The 13320-nt window shown below is 37.2% G+C and overlaps 1 protein-coding gene across 2 annotated transcripts in view; it reads right to left on the reverse strand.

Moving 5' to 3' along the window:
* Positions 1-595: 595 nt before the first annotated feature.
* The window catches only part of Klp10A (kinesin-like protein 10A), a 151848-nt gene continuing 139123 nt past the window's right edge, over positions 596-13320 (reverse strand). For both annotated transcript variants that reach the window (XM_083132001.1, XM_083132000.1), the window contains 4 exons: positions 8806-8960; positions 6334-6522; positions 4580-4754; positions 596-1782 (listed from right to left, as the gene is read on the reverse strand). In XM_083132001.1, the coding sequence (XP_082988127.1) occupies positions 1634-1782; positions 4580-4754; positions 6334-6522; positions 8806-8960 (668 nt within the window). In that variant the 3' untranslated portion in view covers positions 596-1633. The remainder of the gene's footprint in view (positions 1783-4579; positions 4755-6333; positions 6523-8805; positions 8961-13320) is intronic.

The raw sequence follows: 13320 nt of genomic DNA on the forward strand, positions 1-13320 counted from the left end.
CATACAATTTACTCAGTTAATGAAATTTATTTTCTCCAGCAATGAACATTACTTATCTTCCTGTTTGGGGAAAAAAAAAGAATTGCTGTCATGTCAAGTTTGTTTAAGGAACTATACTCCAAAGCCTGTCTTTTAAACCTGCATTCCAACCTGTTTAATCCTTCAACTGCTACTGTGATGTCTGCGAGAGCTTTCAGAAGTTCAACAAGATTCTTGCTGTTACCATATAGTTGAAGGCTACTGGAGATATGGATGATAGAATTACAGCATATGATTGAGTTTTTCAATTGTCTTAGTAGAGCTGCTGTCTTGTAGTGACATATGCTACACCGGGCTTCATTCTAGTAAGTGGTTACGTAAGGTGAAATGTAAGGACTTTTCACTAAGATACCCAAAGTAGTGAAAACTATGATAAAAAGTTAGAGCATAAAGAGAACCATGAGATATAAACAATGTATGCATAGTTGATATTAGAAGGGGACATAGTGCTGAAACATAAAGCAGTTGGATATATTTCCTCTCAGAAAGACAAAATATCCTTGCCAGCAAGGACTCCCATTTTCTTCAAGTGCACCAGTAAAACTTTTTCTTACAACTTGAAATTTGAAAATAGCTTTTTATCTATCAATAACCGAACTGAAAACATTTTTGCATAATTATATAGATGTGGATAAATAAATAGAATTTTGTTTTAATGGAAGATTTTTTTATAAACAGCACTGTTTATAATAATTTCTTCCATTAAGACACAATTCTATTTTTATCACTTGGAACAGTAATTTGTTGATATCCACAGTAGCAGTTACAGGCTCAGGATATTCCTCACACACGCACATTCACTGGAACAAAATGTGAACAAATTTTAACCACTTAGCAAGGACTATATGCAGGTGTCTAAAGCACAAGGAAGAGCTACATTACCAGCAACAAACTTGTACATGAATATCAAATTTCGAAGATAACTGGGCACGACTAGCTGCAAATTGTTATGTACACCCCCCTTTAACAATTGCACGAAATAAAAATTAGATTGGAAGATTTGTATTCATACAAGTTATACAATTACCTTAAGCTACTTGCCCTGTATAATTAATACTATTAAATTCATTTACATATTTGATAATTCTGGTCAAAATCAGTCAAGTTAACATTTTTTTTTTATAACTAGTTCTTAAGTTGGACATGCCCCTACCTACCTACTCAACATAAACTTTCATTTGCAATTGTTAAACCGGGTTCCTTTAAAATTCACACACGAGCTTTATTGTAGATGGTACTAGATTAATTTGTTACTTAATACTCCACAAAAAGCTACATCTAAAAAAGAAACTATGTACAAAGACATCTTTTCCTTCTTTGGGAAACCATAATGCTATTTAAAAATTTTATTTCCAAGTTTGGATAGGGCACATGACTTAATTATAGGTAGCGTAGCTATGGTCTTCTTACACAGAATTCAGATACTGGCAAAAGACATCAAACATGCATTGGCACCACATCAGTTTGTTAATTCATTATATATATAAATTAACAAAGTCTCTTGAATGTAAAAAAAATGAAAAGGGGAGGGAATGAAAACAATTCAGCCAACATCAGCTTAAGTATATTTATGAGAGCACTTGTCACCAACACTTCAAGAATTGTGGCGAATTGGTCGCTTGATGTTCTGGCTTATCTGCTCCTCTGCGATCAGCTGAGCTCTGAACGAAGTGACCTTTTCTCTGAACTGGGACAAAAGTTCTATCTTCTCGGCAAGCAGGTCATCCAGCTGCTGCGAGTAAGCTACAAGAAATACAAGAAACTTGTTGGAGTTCATATGCTAATAATTACTGCTAATGACAAGAACCTTAGATACTGTATTCAGTATCCACTGTTCACATTACTTTTTAATTTGCCCATCACTTTATAAGTTTAAAACAAAGTTTAGCTTCTCTTGCTATTAAATTGTGTTAAGGAAGGGTGATATGTATGATATGTTAGCTAAGCACATAAAAGCACTTGCTCCAGATAATACAACCACCATTTTCATGTTAACAAAGTGGGTTAAAGCCAGAAATCCTTCAAGTTGAAGGTAAATCATACCACACATTTTCTTTTGGTGTTTTGTGGGCTTACGACTGGCACATCTTTTTCTAAGTAACTTCGAACCTTTCCTAAGACGATCTGCAATGAAAACGTTATTCTCTTTATCATCGATTTGATATTGTTGTAACATGTCTTTATTTCATGGAAGGATGATAGAGTGCACAATAATATGTTTAGGAGAACTCAAAGTGCTTCAAGGTGGTTATAATTACAGTAAATGAACAACAAAATGAAGATCTCTCATCAGTAACAATCATAATCATCATCACTGCAAATATTTTAAAGTTTAGACCTAATCGTTTGGAAATGTTAAGTGTAACTTAACAATATTGTAATATCCTGAAAAGAATTTCTGAAAGACAAATGCTGATTTTGCACATTAATGACTGGGAAGTAATTAAATACTTAAGCAAGAAAAATCACTGCATAGTAGAATTCTTAAAAATAATATATATTATTACACTGAATCTGAATGAAAAATAACAAGTGCGAAAAGAGAAAATAACATCCACGTAAATCTGTTTAGGCAATCATATTAAACAATGTCTGGTACAAGTTTGAGAACAAACTAGGAATAAAAAGGAGTTGAGGATATACACACGGGCTCATATGTTACGGTGTCGGACAATCCCACGCCAATACTGAAACAAAACTATTTTTACCTGTAAAGTTTTACTCCACTATGCACTTTATTGACTTGTACACAGCATTATGTCTTAAGTCCCTACCACTTAAATCTAGTGCCCACTGTATTGAACAAAATATTTTTGTGTGATGCACTTTCTGTACATACTTTTCAATGTGACAAAACCCACTACATCAAACAGAAGAATGGAACAAATCAGTCACAATGACACAGAACAGCAATCTTAGATGGTTCCATTTTCAATGAAGCTCGACACATTGTTTGCACATGCTTTGTGAATTGTATTCTATGCTCTAGTGTATTGGTTCACAATTTTTCTTTGCATTTTATTGCATTGCATTTTCCATAGGCAAAGGCACCTTCACATATTTTTTATTCAATCAAACAAATATGCTTTTGTCATCATGCTGAGTTTGATATAATGGGAATTGGAGGTCAGGAAGAGGGTTGGTTAGTGGTGGTGAAAACAGATATTCTTTGTGAATTTCTGTACCTCCTATCTTTAATTTTCATGCAAGACGTACAAAAATTAATGGCATGCCACATGCAATGAAATTCATGTCCGGGGGAAAAAAAAAAGGAATTATGATTTTGCATGGGATTGTATGTTCAATACTTGGACACATGTTGCCTACATTGTGCAGACAAAATTGCAGACTACTATTTGGCACCAAATCATGTCACAAAATGTCACCTTATGATCCTGCAATAATTTTTAATCCCCTTTTCTCCTCTGAAATTAGCACTATGGGAAAAATTAAACTATCTTGAACAAGGAATTTATTTCTAGATTTCCATGTAGGGAGTAAACTGCTCATCAGAAGTATTCAAGTAGTCTGACTGTAAGAGGCTTGTTAGTGCAGAAGACCCAGTGTGAATATCGTTTTCATTTCACAGGCAACCAAAGGTACAGTTTTACAACCTTTATTATAACCACCCTTTCAAACTGCCTTCTGTTCTGACATTCACTGTATTTCCCCCTTAAGAGCTCATCACTTGTCTTTGTATTTTTCCTAAGGTTACTGGAAACTAAGCATTTTTCCTAAGGTTACTGGAAACTGTAAGCAGATTTCCCACTCATTTTAGAAAAATAAATTACTAAACTAATTTTTCACACCATTCTTAAAACTATAATACCTAATTCAGTTTTAGTGTTAAACTGCACTTTTAACTTAAGACAATGTTGTAAATGGGGTCCAATACTGAAATAGAAAACTTACTACACAACTAATAAACATTGTTTTCCACAAACCCAAATGCCTTCCACAAGGTGAAAACATTAAAATTTTCATGCATCTATTTTAACTGTATCAATATTTTCTTACACTTAAAAATCAAGAAGTACAGATTAGCAAGCAAGTCCATCACTATGAATACCCAGTTACATATCTTACTTCTACGGGTACTGAAAATGAATACAGTAATTCAGGAGACAGTACTTGTAAGTTGTGTTGTAACCAATTCCAGTACATAAAGAAAGACCAAATGTAGAAATCAAATCCAACAAGGATTGCATAGTACAGTGGTTTTCAAATTGTGCACTGCGAAATGTTCCAATATTTTCACTGAAATGATTTGATTGCTCCAAATATGTGCTTATTTCATACTACTTACACATCAAATGTTTCTGAATTTGAAATGTGTGTTTACTTTTCAACTTCAGGCAAGCAACTTAACCATACTAACCGAGCATTGCAAGTGTTCGATAGGTCTACATTTTGACTTCGGCACTAAGGGCACGATGAAAGGAAAAAGTTTGGGAACCCCCTGGCATAGTATAAATGAAGTACATACAACGTCAATTTTTAGATGGTCCTTTTTTAAACCATATAAAAGTAATTAACTTACCATCTTGATCGTAATCAACTTCGTTGGTCATCCTCAGAAGGGAAGAGTCAATATCCACCCAACGAGTTGATGCCTCTAGGACAGCTTTATGAGAATCTAGAACTTCATCTTCTTGAAGTTGCAGCTGAGACACAGCTTCGTGAAACGTGAAAAGATCAGCTGATAGCTCTCCTTCCTGTGTACAACAATGAAAATACTTGTGTTAAACAATTCTGCTTATGTACTCTACAATTCAAGTTTACTTTTACAGAAGGTTAAGACAGAAAATATCTCCATTACACAGATTAACCTGTAATTCATCTGTGTTCCATATTAAATACATAAACATATCTCATTTGTTGTTGAAATAAATTCTATATATGTGTATCATATATTTGTACTGATCATGCACCTCTATAAGTAGTTTACAACTCTGTGGCTTAAAATCCATCTAGGGTTAATATTTCAGTAAGGTGTGGTCAGCATATCGAATTTCATCGATGGTGGTAACTGGCTTTCTATACTAGAGATTGTTACTACTACTTTTCAGTCAGTCATGATGCTGGATAAACAGAAATTTTGGAGCTTCCAAAGCAAAATAATCAAATTAATTTTAAGTAGAGGTACATATTTTTGGTAAATAAAAAAGCAAAATCTCGGTACAAAAACAGTAGATTTCGGGTTCAAAAGCGGTAAATAAAATAAAATTTTGGTGTTATAGCAGTGAATAATCACATGAAAAGTGATATATAAAATGACATTTTGGTTTTAAAATTGTGGATATAATCCTAAATTTGATTTAAAAACTGCACTTATTACACAAAATAAACTTACACATTTATGTAGTTACCAGTTTATTAAGTTTATTCCTGTGTAAAGCAGTCCATTTTTGCTTCTCAAATATTTATAGCAGAATTAAAAAAATTACTGTGAATTGCATAACTTGCAGGATACTTCAGACTTCAGAAAGCGTCTAGTCTGTATATAACGGTAAATTTCGTGATTTTACAATTCATTTCGCATTTTTTGCGACAAAACAGGGTAGAAAAATGCACCTCACACCTTTCAGAAACATGAAAACTGAACATTACAGCATGGTATTTCGTGTTTTCGTCAAACAAAATTTGCATGCCTCTACTTATAAGGAAGAAATTAAAGTGGAAAATTGCAACTTGGCCACAATTTGAGCTTAGGACCTAGGCATTCCACATCCACACTTTCATTTACTGGGCTACCACATTAACTATGAAGGTAAAGTTCTCCATGCACATTGCAAAGAAGGCACATAGGGAGATGTGGGGTAGGGTCCCACACATTCTCAAACTGCCATATTTTGTTCATTTATTTAACAAGAATTCCAAATACAGCAGTAACCACTTTACAATAGAATGTATAACAGCAGAAAAAGAACAAAAATAACAACAAATATAATAACAAACAAAAATTACAACTGATATAGAGCCTTACACATTTTTGTACAATAGCCTTTTAAAACTTGCCTGATTATCAAAAATGTCTGACCTGTTAACTTGTTGAATTGGAGGTGATGTGATCTGCACCATGCTTCATCCACCTCTTATCCACAGAGTCTCTTGCATGGCCTACTAACTAGATCAATACGATTCCGGCATTACAGATTCAAATTCTTTTTAAAAATAATTTTCTTCTTCTTCCTTTAATACTAATTACTGGGAGGCACAATGTAACTCACTTCATCACAACTTCCATACGAGGTATGTGGAAAAATTAAGGAAGGAATTTGGTAAATTACTTACATTCAGAGATCGAAGTTGTGCAAGATCACTGTCATTTAACATTCCATCCTCTATTTTCATCGGCTCTTCTGAAGGTGAATTCTTCATTTCGGAAGGATCTTGCACAGCAAGTTCTTTCACTCTGTCAGCGTAGCGGAGGGTGTTCAAGGAATGTTCACAGGAACTCATTCCAGGACTAATCATGGCAATCTGAAACAAAATTGCAACATTAAAAATACAAAATGATGCATACAAACCAATTGATATCAGGCAATTCTTTTCCGAATACAGGATATACAAAATTCCAGTCACGCATTTCATAGAGTCCCAGGTGAATTTAGAAAATCTTTTAAAGCATATTTTGAAAGAAAATAACTGGCTATGTGTATTCTGTGAAAACGGTTATTTTATGAATTTGGGAAACACACACTTATCTAAAGCATCAGTTACAGTTTTATTTATGGAGTGTGAGCACAGTTATCAGCAGGAGGCCCATTCTTCTAATTGATGGCACAGTGGTAGCATAGTCGCCTTGTAATCAAGGGGTCCCAGGTTTGATACCCGGTGGAGAAACATAGTGGTTCAGATTCCACTTTAAACTGTAGGTCCAGTCCCAATTAGCCTTTCTGTGCATAAAGTGGACATAAAACACCAACTCAATCAATCAAACCATTCTTCTAACAAAAATACATTCTATTGAGATATCACATTTCAACCCAGCAGGATGCACCCTAGGTAAAAAAAACATGGTCTTGCATTTGGAAGCACTTTGACAACTATCACATGAGTGCTCGGAATAGCACATGCTTTGTTCTCTGCCAGCGTAAACACCCCATCCCCCCATCTCATTATGGGAGAAATTTCAATACAGTTGAACCTGAGTTATATGTATGTCAAGGTAAAGAAAAAATAATATAACTGAGAATTACTTAGAAATCAGATTTAGATACCACGTCATACCATTATTAAAATACTGTAATTGTATCTATTTTCAGGAACGAGATACAGTATAATACAGCTTATTTCTGACAAAAAGGTAAATTAACGAACCTAAAAGTTAGATTCTTAAATACTTTACATTTGGTACTTCATTAGTTAGCATCCACTTGTCGCACAAATTATACTTTCTGGTCAAGTGTGTAACTTTCCCTCTTCTTCTCCATGACCGACCAGCCACCATGCTCACATATCCTGTTTTCGTATTTGAAACTCGCCTTGTGTTTTTGTAACAAGAAATTTATACTTCTGTGACATTGCTGAAGCTTGGTTACGTACAAATCAACTGCATTTTATGAAAATTAGTACGTATAAAACCAAATTATGTACGAATATTGTTTCATTAACAAGTTTTAAAATTATATTTTGCCAGGACCTACAGTAATTGAAGTATAAAACAGAATTATGCAGAAGTGAGTTACATATAAAGCCAAGTCTCAAATGTAGTTGGCTGGTACATTCACAGTGGAGGGGAGGGAAACTCAACGGACACATAGGGAGCAAGTGTTTCAGATGGTGAGAGTAAAACAATTTGTTCTCTAAGGGATTGAGAACTAATTGATATTATTTGCTTGACCTTTTGAAGGACTTTTGCAACAGCATGGTCAGCCTCAGCCTCTAAGTTTGCATCAAGCATACATTTGCCAAAAACAGTCTGCAGATGAAAACTTATTGGTGGGAAATCTACCTTCTGGTGTATACAACTCTGCATTGGATAATTATCCTGGACAAATAGCTCTTCACTTTCATGTCCTGCCTCACTTTCTAGAGAAGAAAGAATTTGAATTGTGTGTTTAAAGTCCACTCTATGCACAGTTCGGCTAATTGGGACTTTACCTATAGTTTAAAGAGGGATCCGAACCAGTACGCCCCTCCAACGGGTTTCAAACCTTGGACTGCTTGATTACAAGGGAACAATTTGAAGACAGTTTCAGCTGTTTAATTATTATGCAGCATTGTGTGTCTAGTACAAAGAATTGACATTAATGGTTGATTGATTGAGTTGGTGTCTTAAGTCCACTTTATGCACAGGAAGGTTAATCGGGACTGCACCTACAGTTTAAAGTGGGATCCGAACCACTATGTTCCTCCACCACATATTGAACCTGGGACCCCTCGATTACAAGGCAGTGACGATACCATTGTGCCATTGGGGAGACCACTGACATTAATGGGTTGATAAAACTGACATGAACTTGCTCCATCAAGTTTGGTCTTTTCTTTCCCATTTGCGTGAAAAAAAAAAAGTGGAAAAGTTTGTTTTGAGTCCACTTTATGCTAAGATAACCTAACCACAGATGAACCAAAGTACAAAGTGAGATCAGAAACACTGTACAGATGTACTTCCACTGGGATCTAACCCAGGACTTCCCAATTACAAAGCAACAGCATCAGCACTATTCCTATGGGAGGACCAACCCCACTGAAGTTTTTTTTTTTTAATTGTGCTAAATATACTACAAACAAAAAATATTATACAGTAACTGCATTACTTACCATACAAGTTCTTGATTTCTCTCCAATGAATGAGTCCCTTAATACCTGAGTAAGCTTACTAGCTCTAAATGGAAGATGAGCACCTTTCCTGCCTAGTGCTCTAATGCATTCTTTAAGGGCAAGAAGACTCTTGTTGATTTCTGCACCCTCCATTCCTGGAAAGAGAGAAGAAATAATTCAGAAGTTGTTTCAGCACTATTATTCAACAAAAGTAAGCAGACTTTTATTAATGCATTATCAATAATTACATACTGCAATTAATTTCCATAATTTTCATCTTGAAAAATGTAGCCTACTTCTTGTACTGAGACACGTGAAATTGGGAGCTTTAAAGCTCGCAGTCTCCCAGCTCCTTTCTTTACCCCTTGCCCAGTGGCATTGTCGCATTTCTAGCTTCGTTGACACAAATGGGAGTAGTTCTTTGCCGTTACTGATTCAGCACAGTGGGCTGTTACTATTATGAGTGACACTAGTAGTGATGACGGCAATGAGGATCTCTCTCGTGCACTACAGCAATGAGGAAAACAGACAACCTCAATAAACAAAACAAGAGTATTATTGAATACATATAGAGTTTGTTTTCAAATGTTAGCTGGTGATCCCGAGATGGCAAATATTGTTAATATCAAACAAATTCAAAGCTGACTGGAGACATGCGGTGTGGACAGAACTTTACAAAGCATTAAAAGTGCCATAGATAATACTTAAGGAAATGAAGCTAACTTCCATACACACAAACACTACAAAAGAGAAGAATATAACTGGCTGTGATAAGCGAGTTACGCATAGGTTGGAATTTAGTTTTTATAATCGTGTAGAATATCAAACTGCTAAAAAGAGGAGACTTGATTTAGCAGAAAAAAAATAAACTTTCAAGGTGAAAAATCTGTTGTTAATTCTGAAGAGCTTGGGGTTTAAATACAGGAAGTGCAATGAGGGACGAAAGTTACCGATGAAAGAAGAGCTATTGTTTGTACACGTTTGTTCTGAATCTGATGGTTCTGAACGTCAGATACTTAAATTGTGTCTGCATGTTTACTGTTTTATATTCTACTCTGTGCTTTAAATGTTTTATTCATTCATTCAAAATTTCTGTCATTTAATACATTTCAAGAAAAGAAGCTAGTCATATCATAAATTCTGTTACAAAGTTAATAATGAACTACAGACACAGTGAGCAAGCTAATGTATTAATATTTGGATGATACAAAGGTACAGGTCTTGCCAACACAGAGCACCAATCACTGTTCAAAATGGTCACCTCTGGCCTTCACACACGCCCGAAGTCTCTTGAGACCAGTCATCGATCGCAGCATGCACGGTTTCGAGGGGAAAGTCTGCCACTGCCTTCAAAAGAAAACGCTTGAGACTCGCAAGGTTTGGATGCCTCTTCCTACAGATCATGCCCTCCAACACTGACCACAACTGTAATCCAATATGCTGAGGTCGGGGCTGCAGGAGGGCCAATCAGCCAGAGCAATGAAATCAGGCACATTCCTCTGAAGCCACTCCTGTGTGGTCTGCCTTGTGGGCCGGTGCCGAGTCAACAATATCACACGTGGCTCCAACACTGTCGCTTGGTACACTTTTCCAGATGTTTTCACACCATGTTCATAGAAGTGGAGGTCAGTTCTACCATCGAATGAAACCCCCCACCAAACCAACACTGAGGCAGGATGATGGCCTCTGAGGATCTCTGGCATGTTTTCACGAGCTTCCTGGGATGTCTAGGCATAAACACTGTCGTTTTGACGATTGTAAGAGTTCTCAATTGTGAAGATTTTTTCATCCGTGAAAAGGATCCTCCTGTGACCACCATTTGCGTAACGCTGAAGGAGTCTGTTTTTTGCTCCGTCTGGACACTAAGCTGTGGAGTGAGGAAGTGACCAGTACTTCGTCGATAAGCGGAGTCCTAGGTCACTTCAGAGCACATGCGACATCGACATTTTCAAATGTTCAGCTCTCGAGCCATCACTGCTTGTTTCCTGACAGGATTTCGTTGAATCCGCACCGCCACTGCTTTCACGAGCTTCTGGCTCCTCACGCTGCAAGGTCTACCTTTCCTGGGGCAGTCCTCAATTGTCCCTGTGTCACAGTATCTGCTGATGGTCCAATGCACGAACATTCTGCTGTGTGATGGTGATTTGCCAACTCTGTGCAGTGCGATCACTGCCACACTGCCCACTCCATTAGACTCGCAGTGAAATTCACCTTTCCACTACCACAAACACAATGATACTGGTTGTTGTTTGATCCAACATTGCAGGGTTACCTTGCCAACCAGTGTTGCCATCCCTGTAAACTTTGTAACACAATTTATGATTTGACTAGGTATAAAATAAAGTACAAAAAAGCATCAAGTATAATAATAATAATAATAATAATCCGTTGCGCAACAGCCCATGAAGGGCCAAGGCATACCTACCGGCTGCCAGTCTCCCTCCCACGCTTGACGTGCGTCACCTCTAAGCGTGGAGATCTTCAACCAGTATTGGAATAGTCGGGGGGTCAGCCCGACGTATCCCCAGCCATTATAGTAGGTCTTCTCGAACGGATTACGCTCACTCATTCGGAGCTACCCAATTTCCTCACGATGGTGGGTTGCCACCGGCCCTATACGCAGGCCGAATAAATTCCGACCAGAGCCGGATTCGAACCTACGCCGTCCCGCAGCAAACGATCTCAAGACGAGTGAACGCCTTAACCCGCTCGACTACGGAGGAGGACATCAAGTATAAAGTATAAAATAATAACGTAAAAGTATAAAATATTGTAATGAAAGGGCGAATGTGTCAACCCAACATAGCCACAGCACCCTGGCTATGCATGGCCTTGAGGATTGCAATTTTGTGTCCCTCAGTATATTAAGTCCCTGTTCTATCCTGTAAAATTTTAGATAACTCACTGAAGATATATATAAGGATAGGGAGAAAAAGTATGCAAATTTTACACTATATTTAGGGCTGAGCTGATACCAATACCAATTCGGACACACTTATTGATTCTCACTGATACTTGTATGTGGGCTGTTCAATAAAGAGGGATCATTTATTTTTTTTTCTCATGTAATTTCTCACGGTGAAATTTAATTTAATTTTATATTGTTAGCTTAATGTGCAATGTACTATCTTCAATGTTTTTACTTCAGTTGTGCACCTGTGACAACTGTAAGTTGAGACACGTTCAGTTTCGTCTAGGCAATAATGGAGGTAGCACGTGATGAACAATACACTGTGTTGAAATTTTGCAGATTTCATAAGAACAAATCGTCAGCTGTGGTCTATGCAATGCTACAGGAGGCCAACGGAGAGGCCTATATCGCAGCTCAAAGGCAGTTTAAAATGTTTAATGAGGGGACAAAACCAATTTTAAAGCAAGGGGGAAACTATAGGTCCAGTCAGTGCTTACGGAAGAAAACATCAACACTGATAATCAAATAAGATTTGAGGTACTTCAGAAACTGAAAATTTTATGGGTGCCACCCACACGTTGGCAACGGAAAAATTACCCATGAGACGTGTTTCTGCCCAGTGAGTTCCAACACTGTTCAAACCCTAACAACAGGATGACAGCACATTGTAAAAATTGTTTCTGAATATCTAGCAACAAACTATGTGAAGTGTGTTCCTCTTCCTCCCTATAGTCCAGACCTACCCCCATGCGATTTTCTTTTCTTTTCCCGAATTTGAAGAAACACCTTCGCAGAATGCATTTTCCATCATCAGAAGTAGTAGTGAAGACTGCGGCGATTCTGAAGGACCTATCAAAAAACTGCTTCAAGCATGTCTTTGAATACTGACAAAAATGCTAGAACAAGTGCATCGCATCCACTGGGGACTACTTTGATAAAGACCATCAAAATTATGAGGGTGAGTAAAGGTATGTTGTTAAAAAACAATGATCATCCTTTATTGAACAACTCTCGAGAATTGTAACACTTTAAAGTAGTTTAGAATATGAATTAATTTTAATATGCTAGTTTTGATTTGATTTTTATTTATTTATTGTGTCTTGTTTATCATGGCGAAGTTAAGGCTTTGTAGCCTTTTCTTTTAGCAGCACTTTTCTGCCACTTTTCACTAATCATGACAACGAGGATACACACACACACACCCAGCAGGAAGGAAGTATGGAGTACAAAAGCGTAGAGGCACAGAATACTGACACTAGCATCTGTCAGGACAGTGGTGCCAGAAACAAGTGATGGAACACTGGTTTTGCGAATAGATCCTTTCATCAGTGTTTACTGTGGGATGGATGGTGGGTGGGTTGTGGTTAGAGGGGGAATGGGAGAATACTTATTGGGTGGCTAGGTTGAGTCCGGAGGGTATGGTGGCGTGCAGATACATCTTTCGGGACAAACCTAGGGTCGTCTTCCGATGCCCCATCAACTTCAAGAACATCTTGGTTCGTAATACACCCATTGCTCGCATCCCACCACTCCCAGCCTACAGGTGTAACAAACCCAGATGCAAGACCTGCCCCATACTCATCACCTCCCCCACCCTCCACCAG

Source organism: Lepisma saccharinum, chromosome 1 (genome assembly GCF_977018435.1).
Source record: "Lepisma saccharinum chromosome 1, izLepSacc3.1, whole genome shotgun sequence".
In the NCBI taxonomy this organism is placed as follows: domain Eukaryota; kingdom Metazoa; phylum Arthropoda; class Insecta; order Zygentoma; family Lepismatidae; genus Lepisma; species Lepisma saccharinum.